Source organism: Numida meleagris, chromosome 5 (genome assembly GCF_002078875.1).
Source record: "Numida meleagris isolate 19003 breed g44 Domestic line chromosome 5, NumMel1.0, whole genome shotgun sequence".
Lineage (NCBI taxonomy): Eukaryota > Metazoa > Chordata > Aves > Galliformes > Numididae > Numida > Numida meleagris.
This window is the reverse complement of record NC_034413.1, coordinates 51,364,419-51,385,398: the sequence shown is the minus strand read 5'-3', so window position 1 is coordinate 51,385,398 and position 20,980 is coordinate 51,364,419. Positions and strand designations below refer to the sequence as shown.

Genomic DNA, 20,980 nt, shown 5'->3' with positions numbered 1-20,980 from the left:
GGGAGATGCACTGCTTGATTTTAAGCTACGTTGGCTGTAAGAACGGTAGTAAAGACATGGCAACCTGGAGCTAATAACACAGCTTAGAGTGCCCACTAGGCTTACGCTTGGTTTTTAGCTGGCTCTAGGCCCTGTTGTGTCTCAGATGGTACTGTTGTCCCTGCTGTGCACTCTGCAGTGAGTTCTTCGTTTTGCTCTGCAGCAAAGACAGGAGGCCGGCAGACATTTTTAAAGTGGTGTGCGGGAGGAGAAACTCAAACCAAGAGAAAGGGAAACAGGGAAGCTGACTCTGCCAGAGTTGGTAGAAGCTTTATCCTGGAATCCCACATGGTAGGTAGCTCTGAGTAGCAGGCCGCTCCTACTCCATAGAGTAAAACATATCTTTACACACATCAGCATGAGAGAAGGATGAGGCCAAGCCTTTCAGACACTTCTGCAACAGAAGTTTCTCCCTGCTCTCATTTTGCCCCTGTTTCTGCTGCGATTTATATAACAGACACCTCCAAGTCTTATCCCAGCAAATTTCCTTTGTGCAGAGCATACTGCGCAAGGGAATATGGAGCCTTTTGCAGGAATAAAATATGTCCACAGCTGTAGTGAAATGTGAGACTTCTTGTGAAAGACGACCTGGCTCAACAAGGGAGGGGCATGTAGTTAAGCTGAATCTCATCTAGAGGAGGACAACAAGAAAGACATGAAATCTAAAGATTGACCTGTAGTGCCATACACCTGCAGGTCATCATTTAAGAACAGTGACTTGTATGGAGACTGGGGATCCCAGCAATCTATACAAGGCCTTCATGATGGTCACCACATGTAATGTGACACCAAATGCAGGTCTTGTCACAAAGAACTTCTAAGCATTCCAATTGACAAGAGGTAGCAAAACGTGGAGGAAGTTAGGTTTTTATAACTCACGAGATGTACCACAGCTGTGGCCTACTACCAGCGTAACCAATTGCTAAACATTGCACCAACAATGACCCAGCAATATGTTTTAGAGGAAAGCTGTTTTGCAACTTTGTTGATTTTTATAGAGAGTTCTTCCCATGTGTCAGGGGATGCATTTCCATGGTTCTTAAGTGATTGAAACTCTCATAGCTGATTAAAGAACTACCTAGCAATAAATCAGTGTGCTGGGCATCTTGTTTCTGTGGCTATTTCTTGTTTTTCCTCTATATTAGTAGGAGCTAATTATTTTCTCCTTCTCTTGGAGCTATCGGTGTTCTTGATTTAAGTAGTGTTCTGGTGATGATATTTTCCTGTACAACCAGGTATATGGAGGCTTAGCTGGGGATCACATAGACAGCCACAGGACACAAGAGGAGTGTTAAGTGCTCCCCATCTTTCCAACTTGTTAATTTTACTTTCATTTCTTAAACAACGACCACTAACTTTTGTCACCACAGTGCAAATGGAAAGCCTGTGTAAGCAGGAAAAACGCAAAAGAAACAGAAGACAGGTATTCTCCTTTTTTAATGATAGACAGTTAGCTAATGAAAGTGGTTCTGAAAAGAAATGGGTGTTCTTTGAGTGGTCTGGCCATGAAGCCTCCTGTGTGACAGACCATTGCACCACCATAATCCCCGCATAACCTGTTGCAATCAACCGTTGTCAACACTTCAGTCAGTTTTCTGATTAGGTTTAGAAAGATGTGGAAAAACATGAATTTGGGGCAGGTCATTTTTGAGACAGCTATGAAGAGAAAGGCCATTTCAGTTGTTCACATCCTGCTCCTTTGCTTTTGCTTTAGTTGGTAGCTTATTATGGGTCCATACACCTGAGTTTTTACTCCCTGTGAAGAATAGGCAGGCATGTCACTGAAGTTACTTGCTGGGATGCTCTGAGGGAGGCATTAATTGTTATTTAGCTGGAAAGGGCATGTTTCGATTTAGAAAAAACTGTAATAGCAGACTGACACAGGAAAGTACAATTTTCTGTAGTTGAAGATTTAATCAGTAGAGATTTAATACCATGTGCAACCAAATGGGAGATATTTAGATGTTTGTACTACTGAAAAGATAAAAAAGCCAACCAATGTGAAGAGTCTGACCAAGCAGCCCCCTCTTCCCATGCCTGCTCCTCCCTGGAACAGCTTCCAGAAGCAATGCGCTGGCACAGCCTCAGCACAGTTCCTGTCTCCTTTGAATTGGTGAGAGGCTTGTTTCTGTCTGTGGCCGTAGTGGGGTGACCCTTTCTTCTTTTGAGTATATGCTCAAAAAGGGTCTTTGCACAAATAATACTGCTGCTGTTGTTTCTAATATTTAGAGGGCTGCTTCTTTTGCACCAAACTTCAGGAGCTTGTTTGGGTTCTCTAATCTTAACATGATTCATTCTTCAATCCTGAAAGGTTCGATTAAGCAACTCACTCAGACTTATGTTGTGACCTAGGAGCCAGTTGACCTGGCTAGAAAGCATCATAATCTGTTTTATGCTGTGTAAAATTAAGGATTGAAGAGTTTGAACCTCCTTTTATCATGAAAGCTCTGCTACCTGTGGTTCTTGCCATGTGATTCCATGATTTTGCACTTCCTTTTTAGAACAGTGAGCACCGAATTAAGCTGTTTTAATGAATTCTTGATCTCCGTGTTTAGATTCACTAATCATTATGCTTAATGTTTATTGCCAACTAATCTGGTGGTGTCTTTTTCCTTGATTTTTAAATTGGTTCTAACTTTCACTTTTGCTCTGTCCTTTCCTCCTTTGAATAGTTTCTCTTACCTCTTGCTGCAAGAATGTCTGAGGAGTCTTACTTTGAATCTAAAACAGAGGAGTCAAAGAGTGCAGAGATGTCATGTCAGATCACAGCAACAAGTAACGGGGAGGTAGCTGGCATGAACCAAAGTCTGAAGGCCTTGATGATGACGGGCTTTGGGGATATCTTCTCTCTGAACCAAGCAGGATCTGTCCTGCGTTCTGGAATGCAGATAAACATGCAAGCCAAAAAGAATTCTTCTAAAACCACCTCTATGAGAAAAGGAAAGAAAATCAACATGGCTTTGGGTTTCAGTGAATTCGACTGGTCAGATGACGATGATGATGATGATGATTTTGATGACACAGATGATAGCAGCGAATGAAATCAGTTACAGAATTAAATCTGAAATCGGTTTTAGCAAAGCAAAACAATAAAGTTTAAGAACAAGAATCCTGTCAGTTTGGTCTGTTCAAATCCTGTAAAAGAAAAAAAGTGAGACACTTTCCAGGCTGAGCATGTTTGTGTGTAGAAAGACATTGTTCTTGTTTAGATTGCATTGACTTATTTCTGCTTTGATGAAATTTGGTACTAAAGTTTCCGAAGTAATTGAGATTACTATTAAGAACCATGATTATGTCTGTAATTCTTGATGCCTGATTACAGAAACTATGGCTTGATAAACTTAAGAACTGAAAACACTGGGGGAAACTTCAATGCCTTTAATGCAATTAATGTACTGCAAATTTTTCTTTTGTGGTTTTTTTTTTTTTTTTGGTCACTATCTTCACCCCTTTAATTGTCAATCATATGAATATACTTGTGCTTCCAGATCTGCTGTTCTCTGCAATCCAATCTTTCTTACTGTTGCAGTGAAGGGATTTGCTGTGTTTCTAATTTAAAGCTTTTTACAAGGTGAGGTTATGGGGAGTCACAAATACGTTTCTGGGAAAAGAGAAGCTTAGCTGAGAGAAATAAAAGGGTTAGCTAAATATACAGTTTAAAAACTGAATAGCAGCAGAATCCAGATAATCCCTATTAGTAGATGATTTGTATAAATGCGTTTCCCCTTGCGTGTGTGTGCATGTGTATATAATTCACTCTAGCAAAGTGAATTGCAATCAGACTTTTGCATCTATTATCGGATATTGTGATCTAGAAGCTAATTTTCAGTTATGTTGATGTAAATCTAGGAAGCCTCATTAACTTTGATGGACTTACTCTGGTACCTGAGAGTAAAAATGGGTGTTAGCAAATTTTGATTCTGTTGTATTTCTTAAGGCATGAGTGCTGTCCTTACAAAAGGACAAGGAGAAGTCACAATGACATTTCAGCTTGGACACTACTTCTGTGGCTTATGTGAAATTCACAGTGGTGGCATTAATACGAGGAATATTTATAAGTCTCTGAGTATCTGTTTTTTTGCAGCTAAATCACTTTTAAAGCATTGCCACTACTGTTATGACTTACCATAAAACTCAGCATGTAACAATCTGCTGCAATAATTGCCTGCCAGGCACTTGTGTTGAGAGCAGTGAGTAGGTTTCTCCTGATGACCCCTTTAGCAGTAATGCAGGAGGAGGGAGGGAAACCAGCACAAACACAAATGCAGGTTAGAAAGGAAGCTGATGTAAAATATTTGCCCAAGGAAGAAGGACAGCATTTCAAAAGAAAAATGTTACTGTCTAGTTCAGCTATAGTGGGAATAAGTTGTCAAAATTCCATTCTCTTTTACTGGAGGGGTTTCTTTTATGAAAACTTCTGTTTTTGAGTGGCTTCTTTAATTATAGGCTTGTCTGTTAGACAGTTCTAACCTATGTATTATGGTCAGTATTTTTGTAGGTAGCTTAGAGAAAAATTGGTACATTAGCTAACAGCAGGCCTGAAATCATTACATGTCCAGGCAACAAAAGAGAAAGTTCTTTGAAGGAGTTTTCCCAGAGTGATGAGTGGACACCTCTTCACAATGTGAGGGAGAATTGTTTTATTCTGAAACACCAGCACTGGTCTGGTAGCCTGCGAGGCAGTGAGTGCTTTGGCCAAAGCTAGCGTGCTCCACTCAGTTTTCACCAGGCTAGACCCTCCAAAATGCTTCCTTTCAGTAGGATGTCATTCCTTATTCCCCTTCTTCCTAACAGCTGCAGACCTGTTGGCTTGAAGTTAACCCTCATGCATCAGAAAACCTTTTCATGTCAGAATTGTAATATAAATGACATAATAAGCTTACTTTGTATCCTGGAGGCAACATGCTCCTTAGGCACAGGTAGGGATGGCATTTTAGGTCCATCATAGCAATGTGACTTTAGAGAGAAGAGATATTGAAAGCCAAAGAATAAACTGGAAATAAGAACAAATAGGCTATTTCCAGTGCAGATTTGCACTCTTTCTATAAGTTTATGTCTGCTAACACCCACAGCAATTATATTATTTTTTAACTGCCGCATTGCACACAGGAAAATTTGATCTAATATGTGCACTTAAGATGTGTGTTGTTGTGCATAGATTATTGTACCACCTATGCAGTGTAGTGTTGTACAGCTTTAACTGAAAACAAAATTTGCTTCAGTACAACTAGTGTTCAAAAAAATACCTGTCCCTAGCACTGATGTTTTGCACTTCTTTAGGATCTGACAGTCTCAAAGCACTTTATGCATATTTATATTTGTATAGGTTTTAATTGAATTTTTAAATTCACTCCTTAGTCTTTACAGAATTAAAAATAGTCCTTGAGTAGTACACTACAGGAATTCTTAGTTACAAAATCCCCAAATTTGGGTCTCTGTCCAAATTTTTATACTTACTACCCATGCATGTACCTTACTTCATCAGAATATTATCAGAATTTGGTAACATGCTCGCCGGACTTTCTGCTATTTATTTTGTTCCAGTTCTTTTGCGGAGAAAAAAAAAAAAGATATTATTCTTCACCTTCTCCACACTTTGCTTCTCAAAGCAAGTTAAGCTGTATTAAGGAAAAATTTAAACTCTATTAAATCAACTTGCTTTGTACTTAAAGTAGCAAAGATGTCTGAATTGTTAGGAAAGATAAGGCTAAGATATGACAGATAACATGTGACAGGCTCTGCTGGTGCAGTTCTGTCATGGCAAGTGTTAGTATATTGGCTTTGCTTATAAGAAAAAAATGATACTGATTGAATTTTTACTTTCTGTGATGGCTTTAATAACAGTTGTCTGCAGTTTACAAGCCAAAAATTGTACGTGAGAATCAGCTGTGTTGTTTCTGCCTCTGACGAACTCCTAGCTGGCTAAAGATTTTGGAAGCATCTCTGGTGGGCAGGTGTGTTGTTTGGAGGAGGTCATAATATTTCGTCTTCCAGACTTGGTTTTGCTCTGCAATGCAATCTGGCCTGTTTTCTACCCATATCAGCACCGCAGCAGTCCACAGCCACTTGCTGTGCTAGCTTAGGAAAGCTTTAACCAAACCCCAGAAGTGTTTCTCTGGCTACACTGGGCTGTGAGCAAAACCACCTGAAGCCTTCCCATACTTCATACGCCTCTAAGCACACTCATCTCCATCAGGCCTTTTGGGATCCCAGATTTCTCTGCCTTCCCTAAAGTCCTACAGGTATCTGCAGCAGAATAGTGTTGCTGTACTTGACAGGGGGGAAATGCAAGAACTGGGCCTCAGCTTCTCATTTTCACCAGGCTGTTGTTCTGTGCACATTTACAAGGGTGGCTCAAGAGAAGAATGGTGAGGATTGTCTTTTGGCTCGCTTAAAGATACAGTGTGAGCTGGGACCAAGACAGGATGTCCTTACTCCCAACTCTTGTTTCTTTTCCTTCAGCACTGGGGGAAAAAACAGGGGAGGAATTAATGGTGTAAAACTCTTAATTTGGTCGTTTCTGTGACCATCACACCACTAATTCCTTGGAGTCTAAGGTACAGAGTGTAGGTGTGGTGCATCCCCAGCTTGCTGGAGGCCTGGCCTGGAGTTTGTCCCCTCTAGCTGTGAAGGCTTTTGGGAGGTGAGGTCTGGAGTAGCTCCTTGTCTCACAGTCATGTTTGACTTGTCATTTCTTTATCGTTTGAGCTGTTTGAGTGTTTATCTGTTGTTGATTGCCCTCTCCTTCTAGATGTTGAAACAGTTATTAAGAATTAAATATTTGTTGCAGTAACGAGTCATATTGCTCTCAGCAGTAGTAGTAAATCTGTAGTGTGCATACAGCTGTTCAGTATCCAACAGTGTCACTGTGTCTTTAGTACTGTAGTTCCTTTTTCTGTAATCAGGCAGCTTTTACAGGTTTTTAATAAGACATCTAACTTGACAGAGGTTTTGACTACAGTCCAATGTAGAATGTTCAGGTAAAAAGCTAGTTTTTTTAGTAATTTTCACAGCCCTTAAAATGCACTAGTAGGAATCTGGAGGAGAATCTTTTCCCTTTTTCCCCAGACTTCAACTTGGTGTACACTGTAAAATCTGCACAGAAATTTCTGATGTGTGAAGATTTAATTTGGAGAATGTAGAACCAACAACCTTCTTTAAACATTTTATATTGTGTGCTAAATATCCATATGCCTTTGAAAGTCAGATATAGTCCACTGCATTTCTTGCTTCTGCACTACTGAAAAAGTTTTGTACTGAATTACAGAAATTGATGCCACTTACACTTCAAGTGTGAACAGATGAAATTCGAATAGAAAATATTTTCAGAGTTTAAAAACAGAAATTCATTCTCCCTTCTGAGAAAACAACGATGAGCGCAGTGCCTGTGCCAAAACTCTTGTGTTGTAAACTGAATATATAATTTGTGTGGAACATGCAATGTTACACTTCTGTGTGGTAAAACCTTGCAGCGTCAGTTACTCTCTTTATTGCACTTGACATATGATGTCTTGTTCTATTCACGCTGTGGATTTGATTTTCCAGTGTAAAAACAAAGCAAACAACCAAAAAGATACCATGCAATGTATTCAATTTCCTCAATTGGTGTCATAAACTTTTTATTGATGTGAACTTTTTCCTTTGCTTCTCTTTGTTCCAAAATTCTATTTTGCAATAAACATTTTGACAGTAAATTTTATGCATCTGTGTCCCTGTGTAAAATGCTGATGTTTGAAGAGGTTCCTTACTGTCTGGTGGTTCAAGTCATTTTTATGTTACTCACTGTGTAACATTTCTACTTTACTCCGCCCATCTTTTCTTTTCTTTCCATTTTTATTTTTTTTAATTTTGAAATAATATGGAATATACTCTGTCTCTGGATATATTTAAACGTGGGAAAGCCTGAAAACACCTACTATACAATCAAAAATGCAATATTGGACTTCTGCAGTGAATGGTTTAATCGTACCAATTATTCTACAAGCTCCTCACACAGCACCAGCCCTTTTGACAATAAGTACTCACAAAAGGCACGACCTGCTGCCTTCACAAGGATCTTTGTGGTGCCCGTGTACCCTTCCTTGTGCTCAGTTGTTGTGTCAGCACTACTGCCTGCAGCTTCCTGCTGGGGCGGTAGGTAACTGTTAGCACAAGATATGGCTGACTTGCATTAGGTAGATTGAGAAGATTGTCTTTACAACACCATGTTTTCAGTCAAAAAGTCAGGAAGGTCTATTTATCTAGCAAGCACGTTTTCCCATCTGACACTTCACCTTGATGCCTTTGGCTCTGTCCATTTTGGGGTTGCACTGGGCAAAAGGGCAGGTGTGAAGGCCCACCAGGTCCTTCTCACAGAGGTGCTTTCAGATCTCACGGATGGTTTGTGCCCAGCAAGCTGTGATGGTGGTAGCAGGAGGAAGAGTCCTTAAACTCAAAGTGGAGGGTGGACATCAAAAGTTGTAGTTACGGAGCACGTGTCAAGGAGTGTTGGGCAGTCACAAATCCACCAATGGGAGCTTCATGTGAACATTGTGATGGGCACAGCTGGAAGTTTTGGGTGGATTATACTAGAGCCTGGTGTTGGTGCTGGAGATCTCAGGAAGTGCTCAGGTTGGGCCAGAAACTGTGCTGTGGGCTTCTGCTGGGCATAGACGGGTGAAGGCCTGGCCTGTGCCTGAGGGCTGGGGTGCTCACAAGCCAGCAAAACTTACTCACTGGAGGTAACAAGGGCCTGGAGGCCGGTGGATAACCAAACTGCTATTCTCTTAGGTCAGTATTACATACATCAAGTAAGCTTACAAGTGCATCGTGGCATTGAGCCTTCAGGAGATGCTGACAGTCCAAATGTATACGTACAAATTAATACTAACTCTCTTTCTGGGGGAGAATACAAATAAGGTGAAGCCTGGGTAGCATATGCTTGAGTGAGTAAAACAGCAATCATTATTGCAGTGAGGTCTTCTACTGTGTCAGCTTTTTCAAATCATCCCAGAATTTCACATCCATCCGTCATGGTTTCAAGAGCCTACAACAAAGCACGCCACACGTGGGCTGCAACGCCGGAGGGGCTGGCAAGTGCTGTGCTCATGGAGCCTCAGGCAAGCAGTTACAGAGCATTGGCAGAAACCAGTGGAGAATTGTCCTAACAGGAAGACTGGCCACAGCGGCCTGACTCCAAATCCTGTCTTCGCTGCTGTCTAGTGGCAGTTTTACTTCCTTCTGCAGAAAATGTTCATCATTCTGGAGGGTGTCATAATCACAGCATTATTTTTCCTGCAAAAATCAGATGGTATCAAATCCATAACAAAAGCAAAAGCCTTTTAATAGTGTCAAGCGAGAAGCAAGATAGCTGGAATAAGCCCACAATTGATTTGAATCCGAAGGGTTGGTCTGGGAAGTGCTCTCTGGTGCCCCATATAGGAGTCACAGGCTAAAGTCCTCCTCTTCACTGGAGGAAAAGAACCAAATAAGACTGGCCACCAGAGTGAGTTTTGGGTGGAGGGAAGAAAAGCAGTCAGATGGTTTTCTTTTCAATTCGTATCTCTCACGCAGTTGCTGCCCTCCTTTGATATTTGTGCTTGGACTGAAGAAGACGTGGTGAGTATCTTGTGTTAACATGGCCAGTGTTGTGCTGCTGGAGCTCTCTAGCCAATTGCGGTGGGTATGGAGGGAATATGTGCTGGATCAGAATATCTAGGTGAGATTTTCCTGCTATTTTCTTGGTGGAACTTGTGTCCCAGAAAGGCTTTTGAAATGACCATACATAAATTAAGAATTTATGTGACCCTGATAAAACAGCTACATTCTTCGATGTCCAGAAAATAATTTGTGCTGTGAGTTTTCAGCAGCCAGGACTGCAGCCCTAAGCAATCATTTAGGAAATGTGGAAGTTCTACAAGAAGACCTGTCTAAGCAAGGCTTGTCCTGGAGAATTCAAAATCAGTTTGAAGGTTTTGTGTTGCTGCATGCTACTGGGATGGAAATTAACTGAAAGTTAAGGGTTTATTAAGGGGTGTGGGCTATCTCATATAAAAAAAAGGCATTGAGCCTTCTTTTTACTCTTTTATTCAATTAAAATGCTAAGCCAGTAATACCAATTACTCGTCTCTAGTATGTCACTGTGTCACAGTGATTTTCATGTCCCATTTAGCACTCTCCTTGTGTATGGTGCAGCATGGAGTTGTTTAGCTAAGGCTTATTGAAAGACACGCTGTAAAGTCAGTGCAAAAGCCGGAATAGCTCTGGCTGCTTCTAATGGCTTAACTAAAGCCCTTTTATCGTGTGGCAGGTTGCTATACTGTTTGCCTCAGTCATTTCAATTATTCATCATAATGATTAGCTAAGGAAAGGACCTGCAAAGTAGAGGGTGGTTTTAAAAAGATAAATAAAAGTAATCACTGACAATGGAGAATCTGGAGTCCTTTAATGAAAGTTTATACATATATCAAAAATTAATTTTCTGAAGGTGTGATTATACTTATGAGCTCCAAGTAACTGTAATATAAAATTTTGCTTATGCAAACTTTAAGATTGATTCCTTTTCTTTTTTGCAGTTTTTCTGGATGCAGCAACTTACTAGAAAAGGTAATAGCTGTTCATATGTACCTTCATGCTCATATTAATGAATACAGATACATTTATTTATCTTTTTCTTCCCTCATCAAAAAGCCTTACGGATTTCTGAATAACCTCTCTTACCTTAAGGCGATGCTTCTGGTGAAATGAGTGCATATGCTAGCTTGTTTAAGGAACATCATATCACTGGAAAGCGATTGCTTCTTCTAGAAGAAGAAGATTTAAAGGACATGGGAATCATTTCCAGAGGACACATCATCCATTTAAAGGTATCTCATAGTACATGTTGAACATCAGAGTAGATTATAGTGTAAGTACTAAGAGAGATTTTACAGTTTTATAGTAGTGTTAAATATTGTTTTTTTTTAAAGTTATAAAGCTAAATAGAGAGCTTGTTCGGTACAAAAAGAATCAGAGTTACAGGTTCATATGGCTCTGAAACCCAAAGAGCCCTGAATGTTCCGTGAGGTGTGAAAATGTGCCATGATCTTCATTCTCCTCCACATTTCCTAGTTTTGTTGGGGGCAGGACCAAGAATACCACTGGAGATATGTCTAAGAGGGCCGAGCCATTTACCTAGCAGAAAGCTTTGCGTATCTTTGGAGTGCTGTCCCATAAGATTTCTCTTTAGCTAAGAGGGGATCAGGTATGGAGAAAGTTACTTGAACTGAAATCTCTAAACTTCCCAACTTAGACTACTGTTAAGCTGATTGATGGCCAGGTTGCTTTGCTTGTAATGCTTCGTTTCATGGTCTTTTGAATATATAATGTTTGTTATGAATTCAGAAAATTATGGTCTGGAAAACGTGATCACAACAGCAGTAATAGTATTAATACTGTAGCCACAGGAGATAGTTACATTTCCTGGCTGTCAGCTTTGGAAAATGATCTCTCTAAAAGCAGCATCTGGGATTCTGTTGGGTCTCAGTGACTTTCTATTGCAATTTACTAGTAAAGAGATACTTTTATCCTAATTGCTAGTCCTGCAAATTTAGCTTCATCTCTCTAAGTCACAGAGATTTATTCCCCTTTGCTCAGCAGCCATTTTTTCATAGCACACTCCATTACTGATATCTTTAATTTAAATTTCCTACAGGGAAAATTATTGAAACTTAATAAAGTCAATAATGCCCAAAATGAAAGACTTCAGCTTCCTGGGTTGATTGAGCATAAATAAAAACAACCCAAACAACCCCCAAACATTTCTTTTTTCTGATTAAGCAGTTCAGATTCTGAATGCGAAATGGGGTCGATCTACCGAGACAGTTTCCAGAGCAGGGCTGTATTTTAAACTGCGGTCACATGCCCTGATGTAGCTGCAATGAAAAGCACAGCGCATGCTGAAATGCTTTGCTTTTCATGATGGTATTTGTGGTATTTGATGCTGAATAACGCTCATTTGATTTTGTTGATTTTTTTTTAATAGACTGCTATTGAGAAGTTGACCCATGACTACCTAAATCTGTTTCATTTTCCACCATTAATTAAGGCAAGTCTCATTGTTTATATAAGAAATGCTTCTTATGCTGGTATAAATACTTTACTGCTCCCGTGTCTCAGCTTTCTGCTGTTGGCAGGAGGGTGAGGCAGCCACACAGGGGCTCCACCACTGCTTTTGACAAATGTGGAGGGTCAACAGCAGCAACAGGTTGCATGAGAACAAGTGGTATGATAATAGATGTTGTTTTCAATGAGGATCCCAGATGTTGTCATGAAACCAGTGCTTTTAAAGTAAAAGGCTACTGGTTGTGATTTTGCTCTCATTAATCAGAAATCACTCTTAAGAGCCGTTCCTCTGAATGAATCCCACTGACTGCTCACCTCCAAAGAAAGACAGATCTCTAAGGAATTAGGCCATCATTCCTCGGTTTGCTAATGCTGCAAGGGAGAATTATTTGTAATGTCTGGCCAACACAGTGCTAACCTGCTGGTTTTCTGATCTCCCTAAGAAGAAAGATGAGTGGATGGCAAGGTGGGTTGAGAACTGGCTGACTAGAGAGCTCAAAGGATTTTGATCAGTTGTACGGTGTCTAGTTGGAGGCCTGTAGCTACTGGTGCTCCCCAGGGGTTGGTGCTGGGTCCGATCTTGTTCAACATCTTCATCAGTGACCTGGATGATGGGATAGAGTCCACCCTCAGCAAGTTTGCTGATTATATGAAACTGGGAGGAGTGGCTGACATGACAGAAGTCTGTGCTGACATTCGGCGGGAGCTGGACAGTCTGGAGAGTTGGGCAGAAAGGAACCTGATGAGGTTCAACAAAAGCAAGTGTAGAGTGTAAAGAAATAATCGCATGCATCAGTACAGGTTAGGGGCTGCCCTGCTGGAGAGGGCTCTGCAGAGAAGGACCTGGGGGTCCTGGTGGACAGCAGGTTGGCCATGAGCCAGCAGTGTGCCCTTGTGGCCAAGAAGGCCAGTGGTATCCTGGTATGCATTAAAAAGAGCATGGCCAGCAGGTTGAGGGAGGTGATCCTCCCCCTCTGTACTGGTGAGGCCACATCTGGTACACAGTGTCCAGTTCTAGGATCCAGTTCAAAAAAGACAGGGATCTCCTAGAAAGAGTGCAGCAGAGGGCGATGAAGATGATAAAGGATCTGGAGGAAATCCCAAAGGGGAAAATGAAAACCTGAATGTCACTACTGTGCTGTGATTGCAGTGCTGGTGGCTGCTGCAGTGTCATGAAACTGCAGAGCAGGAACCAGCCAGCATCTCCCAGAAGAGCCATGGCCCTCTGCTGCAGGTGACAAGCTGAGTGGCTGGCTTGTGACATAGGAAAGGCAAATCCTTGCTCCCAGAAAAGGCCTTGCTTCTGCCTCCTGGAGGGTTGGGGTATATACAAGCTCTTACCCTTTTTTTTTTTTTTTTCTTTTTGCAGGACTCTGCGGGTGAAGCTGAGGAAAACATAGAGAAAGTAGTGAATCTTGAACTCGTTTTTGGCTATCACTTAAAGCTGGGAAATGGTCCAAAGGTAATCTGGGTGTGTCGGATCAGCTTGGCTATCTTTTTAGTCACTGCTCAGAGCATCCTGTGTCTCCTAGGTGCAAAAAAAATGAACCCTCTTGTTCTGGAAACTGCAGAGCTAATGTCAAGGGTAGCAGCAGTGGTAGGCAGTGCCTGAGAGTGGGCATGGGAGAGCACAGTGCTGCAGAAAGCTTTGAATGAAAGCTTTTGTTTCCTTACCAACAATTTTTCTAACTGTTGTTTTTGTAATTTGGGCTTTTGCTTTGTTCCCTTTATCCCGATGGGTGTGCAGTAACAAGCCATTTATGCACAAGAGCCTATTCAGACAGAGGAGTTTGATGGTGAGGGACAGTTGGGCAGCAGCACGTGCATGATATCTGTGGACATCCGTTAGTTCTGCCTCCGCAGAAAGATGGTGTCTGGCTCTGCAGCCAGGAAGAGATGGACAGCATGAGACATGCATGGCTGGGGAGGAGGGAACAGGTCCCAGTGTGGCTGTATTCCCCCACAGTGCTGGGGAAGTGCAGCCCACTGCAGACGGCAAGACTTCTGTGCCAGGGTGGTAACAGGACTTCCAGAGGGCCACATCCTCACCAAACCCTGGCTCCGTGCTGGTTCAAGTAGCTCTATGTACACCCTGTGTAGCGGGAGCGTTGATGACCCCAGATGTTCCTGCAAAGCATTTCCACCACGTTGTCTGTTCTCGAGAGCGAGGATTATCCCATGCTTTTCATTTTCTTTATCCAGCCTGCCACGGACTTTGAGTTCAAGGGTTTTAGAATTAATTATCTATGTGAAAATGGTGTGCAAAGCATTTCTGAGTTGGAGTCAGGGGTTGCGACAGCAGGATTTGTTTCTTTTTGTATTTGGCAGATCTGCATTGTGTGTCCACCCCAAACTTGTGGGTGGCTGACTTTCATCTTGTGTTATCTGACTGCTTTGCTTTCAGGGCACATTGTTTGCTGAAGTCTCTTGATTTCAGTACTTAGTGGCGCTTGCAGAGAAAGCATTTAGGTTTGTACTTAGTAGGAACTTGGACTCGTACTGAAATCATTTCATCAATTTGAAAAAAGCATTTTACTTTTTGTCTGGAGATCTCCTTTTTTGTTTGTTTGTTTCTTTTATCTTGAGCACATTTTTCCTATGAAAATTTTCTTTATCGCTGTGTGAATTACTTAGACTTTCTCGGTGTTCTTGAATGCATGTAGCTTATGAGCTGTAGAGCTGCTTTTCTGTAGGCATACGACTTTCCCTGCCATGTGCGACTCCACAAGGAACTAAAAGACTATGCAATACCTTGTCTCACTTGTATTTCCTATGTGGGCTATGAGCCAATGCACAGGGAGGTGGGCAGCCACGGGAGTGAACAGACCTCTTGAGAGTTGCAGGGAAATTCAGTTTGCCAGCTGAGTTTGAGGACACGTAGATACTTTAGCTGGACAGCTGCTGTGAGCAAGTAGTTTGAGTGAGTTGTGCATAAACATAACACTGGCAAAGCATGTTCTGGTGCATACAATACACAAAATTTGGCTAGCTTGCTTCTTTGAAAACCCCTGGATACAATCTTCTAGCTCCCCTAGAGGCTGCTTTAATGCAACTACTGCTGCCATCGCCCACGTTTGTTGTGAAATGGAGACACTGTGGAAACCAGGATTGAAGGGTTTCAATTTCCTTTACTGTTCCATTTTCGTGTAAGAGTGGTGCCTGTTTCTGTAAAACTGGATCAGCAGAAGCACTCAGTACATGCCTTCTGCCATCTTTATAGCTAAAAAGCTGGTCTACATCAGTCTAAAAATCAAAAAAATCAATTTCTCTAAGGAACTTTGCCCATATCATCCCCGATAACAGGCTGCCTACCTAAGACGCATCTCTCCTGTTTCAGCCATGAAGAAAAAGAGGCAGTAAGCTCAAATGAAGGTTACCGGTGTGTTCCCTGGGTGACGTGTGGACTGCTGGATCTGTACGCATCAGGGGAGACTGCCAGGCTCCGCAGGAGCTGGTACAGCACAGCAGGAACAGGCTGTGCCAGGGAACTGCTGGCGCTGGGGGTTCAGCCCCAGCTGGTTCTGCCCTGGTGCCCTGGGCTGCACTCCTACTGGCAGTTGTAGCACGTCTGCTGGGGTAGTCACACCTGGAAGCATGGCACCCCATGTGCTCGGAGGTGCTCTGTCAACGCACAGGATAGGGACATGTGAGACAACAGCATGCTCCCCATCCCAACTAAAGCACTAGTGTGGCACAGCCACAGTGATTTTTAACAAGGGTCCTGCAGAATATGCTTCAGGATGGTAGCTTTCTCTATTACACCAAATATTCTGTCTTGTCTATACACTAAATGAAATGTTGACTTCCCAGTACGCGACCTTGCCATCCTCAGATTTGTTATCTAATTTAAACCGCATCTTCTAGTGGGATTATGTTGGTTTCCACCAGCTGATAGATGCAGTCATTTTGTTACAGTTTCCTTCCCTTTTTAGCTGCATCTTTAGAGGTGATGAAAGCTCAGTGACCTTTGTGCTCTCCGAATGCATCAGGAGTGAGTGCTGCAAAGCTAACCTGGTTTTTAGAGGTTTCTTTTCCAACTCTTTTAGTTCAAGTTATGTGGTTACTTCCATTTACTTCCTGTTAATGACCTTTCTGTACACAGTTCCCACTGAGCTGAAAGGTGATAGCTTTAGACATTTTGTAAGAATTTTTATTTCACAAATTAAAAAAAGTGGGGGGACACCAATTAACTCCAGGATACCAAAGAGGGTAAAAAACAAACCCTGACAATTGTGGCTTGAGCTGATTCACAGAATTGTAGAGGGAATTTTCAATGGTTTTCTCATCCTAGGTGGCTCATTAAAATTTCCCAATCAGGGAAAGGTGTCTGAGCTGTGTCGACTCCACATGGATGAATCATCCAACCCCTTCAGAAGGATGGTTCACAGTCTTTTTTGTCTTCTGTTGATGCATTCTTTAGTTTTGGTCCTTAGAAAGTCAGATTTCACCATGCCTTTGAATGTGTCGAGTGTGGCACAGTCTGACCTACATCCAAACACAAAGCCTTGAAGGTGGCTCACCATTTTTGCCATCTTTTACCCTCTCACTCCATTTGACAAGGTAAAGAGCAGAGCCTTGTCAAAACCATCTGCTAACTGTGTGAACTATTTTCTACACTCAAATATCCAGACTGGCATATATTTTAATGCTGTTATTTAAATCTGTAGTACAAAATTGAGTATAATATTAAGGCTACTTTGTAGACAAATTGTGACCAGCTCTTCATGTGGAGAAACGTTGGCTGGCAAAATGTGGAAACACCAGACAAAACAGTGCTATAATACTCATTATAACTGAGCTGCAGTTTCACTGGGTGTTGTGACCATTTCTACTTCTTCTTCCTCTCCAGCCTCCCAATATGTCGACGCTGATAAAACCTTTCTTTGCACTATTGAAAATAATTCCAGTTCAGACAGACATGGTATAACATGTTTAGTTTGCCAAGGTACTCAGCACATTACAAATGCAGCAAAAATAAAGCAGTGGTCTAGGTCACAAGTTAGAAATTCCAGATTTTATGTTTTTCAGTTGTATCACACTATTTTTATCTGACCATTCCTTTGCAAGATACTTGCAAGTAGCCTGGCTTTCTAGTGTGAGGTTATCTAGCCTTACCTCAAAACCTCATCATTCAAAGCTCTCTCTTTAATTATAGCTCGAAGCATGATGCTCTCAGTACTAAAGGCTGAGTTAACACATGCAGCAGAGTGGCATTCTCATAGGTTTGGTTTGCTCAGACTCTAGTAAGTAGTTGGTAAAGGGGAAAATACATTGTGAAGGGAAAAAAACAGCACTTAAGATGTAAACTAGCACCACAGCCATTTTTAAATATAACCAGCAAGAGTAACTGCTGTCAGTGCAGTCCGCCAAGGCAGTGGCTTGGTGGTAGTGCCAGACCTTCAGTGCATGCGCGTTCTTCCCAGAGGGTTTCCTGGGCCATGTCCTGGCTCTGCAGGAGGACACGCACAGGGGCAGCCCTGTGTCAGTGGGGCCATGGCGCCTGCTCTGCTCTGCTCCATTTCATCATGTTTCCCCTTTGCTGGGCAGGAAGTGCCCTCACAGCGTAGTGCTCACTGTAGGGCCCGTGCTTTCCCTTTATCCACTGGAGAAGTGGTAGGCCGTGCGCCTGCCCAGGGTGGGCCCCAGCCTGCCACAGCCTGTGCCTGGTGCAGGAGCACGAGGACTCTGGCTTTCTGGGAGGCTGAGCAGTAACACCAACACATCTCTTGCTTTGTTTCTTTGCATTGTAAGGCCGTCTCTCTCACAAGGCCTCCCCTCTACCCGTGTTTTTCTCTTCCTCAACGAGTGAAAGAAACCAGTGGCACAGCCACCTTGTCTTGCTGGAGCCCGGCTGGCAACAGCCTGCCCTGACCTGAGACATGAGCCATTGTTAAGGGTATAACACATTTACATATTTTGCAATAAAACATCAGTTATTTGCATTACTGTGTCAAGTTTTATTTGATTCTTTCACCTAAAAATGACTCATTTTCCTTTCTTGTATTTTAAAAACCAACTACTCTAAGCTTGTTTGAGAATAATCAAAAATTGCCCATTTAGCTAGAAGTCATTTTCTTTTCAAAAGGCAAATGTTATTTAATCTTTCAGCTGTTCATTGTGCCATCATAAATACTTTCTTTTCAGCACAGTTGTGGGGACTGAAATGAGCCCACTAATTGCCTCCCATTTCGACTGACATGTGGTGGTTTAGTGGAAAGAGAACACAGCGGGGAGAAGGAAATAGGAGGCTGAGAAAATGAGAGCTAATTATTTTCACTGCCTCATGTCAGGCTCTGTGTCAGCCTTGTTTTTACAAACTGGAAGGTTTAGCACTAAATAAAACAAACTGGCGTCATGTTTTTATATACTGGCAGTGTCATGGAAGCAGCTGCACATCTCAAAGACAATATAATGCCTGCATTCGCATGGACACCATCTGACAGCCACTGTGAGCCACTGCTAATGAGGATATCACAGTGGTGCCAAGTGAAAGGTGCTGAATTATGTATGATTCTTCATCAGTGCAGCAATAGTCCTGTACATCATTATGAGACATTGTTTTGCTGAAGAGATTAAAACATTCTTAGTTCCAGACCCTGCAACCTATACACGCTACAAGAGGTTATTAATGGAATTTTTAGGGAGAGTTTCTTGTGGATTTCTTTTTGGTTAAAAATATCTCATGGGACAAAGCCATGGTGGGTCATGACACTATATATATAAAGAAGAGAAGCAAATTAACCATAATTGTGTTATCTTCCTTTAAATCCAGAATAATAAAATATAGTGTAGCAGGGTGATACATAATGATAAATAACCCAAGTGCTGTCACTAGATGTTCTACTCTAATGCCTTTAAAACAGCAGGTTTCAGCAGCTGAGATAGATAATAGCTAAGAATGTAAAGGAGCTTCTGGGGACCTAAATCACCAACATGCTACTACTTTTAGTACCAGCATGACTGACATTTTTTTCGTATTTGTTTCATCTCACGTTACATTTTACTTTTCTTCTAACACCCAGTTGCCTGCTACAATGCCGTGTCTATTTTTTCTTGAATCGTAAAAAAAAAGTTTATTGCAACTGCTGATTTTGAAATGAATCCTGAACGTGGGCCTCCTTGGGAAAGGAGGTGTCTCCCCAGCGAGAGTTTGAAACGGTTGTTGCAGGAGACATGTTTGTTGTTTAAAGCCTGTACCTGAGCTTTTTCATTTCCCTTTCAGTTGGCTTTTTTTAAAGGCGTTAGTACACATGGGGTTAAAGGAGCATTGCCGCACTAAGCAGGAGACTTAATTTTTAAAGTGTTCTTATTTTCTGTTTTGAAGCTGAGAAGTGGCTCAAAATACATTTGTGATTTGCTTTTCTGCTTCTGCTATCAGTTGCAGAGGCTGCTGATTTAGTAGCTTTGTCAAAGCGTTATTCGGTTTTCTACCCAAAGGTGTACTGGTTGTGCCTCTTGTTATGAAACCAGATTTTTTTTTTTTTTTTAACAAAAAGCTGAAATTATTTAAATCAAAATTGAACAGGTAAATACCGAGAGGTATTTTGATGTTTGAATTGCAAGATGTCTAGAGAAATCTCTTTGAAGTACCTAGCGTAAACATATTTATCAACAAGACATTTCAAATGAACCATTTCCAAATTATTTTCCTCAGTAAGGCTGGTACTAAATGTAGCCTTGGTCCAAGAAATCTTCCACCTCTAATTCATCAAAGATTTAAATTACATTTTCATGGTTTTCTAGCAACATTTTTGGTTATGTGGTTGAGCATCTCTCTCCTATTCGTTTGAAAGTAAGAACCTAAAAATCAATTGGAAAGCAGGGAAATATGTCCCTTTTCGTCGTTACAAACCTAGCATTATTTACTGTGTGGCAGAGCAGAGTGGTTACAAGTGCATTAGAAAAGCAGCCAACCACGCCTCTTAGAAATTTCCCAAGGACCTTGATTCTAAAGTCACTGAGTTTTATTCTTTTTCCTTCCTTTTCTTCCTTTCCTCTCTTTCTTTTTTTGTCTATCTTTTCTGTTTTTTCTCTTTTTTCTCCCAGCCTCTCTTCACTCTCTATTTTTATTTCTCTGTCTTCCCCCAACTCCGTTGACTCCTTAACTGTAACACAAAATGAAAACCTTTCCAAATAAGACACAGGCTTTCGAGTGACCAGAGAGTGGATGTTCAGTGTTGTCATTTTCTCTTTCGGTCTCTGTGCAGTGTGCCTGGAGAGGACCCTGAGGAGGACAGAAAGTTTCAGGGCTGGATTTTAAGGATGGGTGAGCATGTTTCTGCCTCTAAAGCCATGACTCATAGCAGGGGAAGGCGGTGTTCATGCAGGGCTTGTGTATCCACAGCTGCGTTGGGCAGCCTGATTCATTTGTGCACAGAGCATTCCTGCATGTGCGGCTGATCCAGCAAAGGGCTGGGTGCTGGCAGGTGCCCACCGCATCCCAGACCCCATATTGACAGAGTCTGTCAGCCTTGTAGATATGGGAGTTTGATTTACGTGGTTAGTTGAGACAAGCTCATGCTTTTCAGATGTGATCTGTAAGGAGAACAAAACCCCGAGCCATGAAGGTGCAGGAGCACTAGCATAGGGCAGCAGACAGTTTTGGTACTTGGCTTGGCACCAGGCTCATGGCAGGAGATGCACCGAAATAGCTGGATGCTATTGATTTCTGTCAACTTGTTGGTCTTTACTTGTCTCAGCTTAGGTCTGCAATAGGGAACTCAGGTAGCACAAAATTAGGAAATCCTATTAAAAAGTCTGGCAAGGAAGGCAGTGCAGGCAGTGACTGGAGCTCAGGTTGGGAGGTGAGGAGGAGTCAAAGCCAACTTGCTGCACTGCTGCAGTTCAGTTACCTAGCCTG

General features: G+C 41.9%; 1 protein-coding gene across 3 annotated transcripts in view; it reads left to right on the top strand.

Annotated features, from left to right (window-relative positions):
- MAP3K20 (mitogen-activated protein kinase kinase kinase 20) overlaps positions 1–20,980 on the top strand; it is an 86,181-nt gene that overhangs the window by 56,054 nt on the left and 9,147 nt on the right. For 2 of the 3 annotated variants that reach the window (XM_021398146.1, XM_021398145.1), the window contains 5 exons: positions 9,592–9,636; positions 10,593–10,623; positions 10,744–10,883; positions 12,041–12,103; positions 13,490–13,582. In XM_021398146.1, coding sequence (XP_021253821.1) covers positions 9,592–9,636; positions 10,593–10,623; positions 10,744–10,883; positions 12,041–12,103; positions 13,490–13,582 — 372 coding nt within the window. Of the gene's footprint in view, positions 1–2,711; positions 3,081–9,591; positions 9,637–10,592; positions 10,624–10,743; positions 10,884–12,040; positions 12,104–13,489; positions 13,583–20,980 lie in introns of those variants that run through there. The other variant, XM_021398147.1, reaches the window with a different exon arrangement.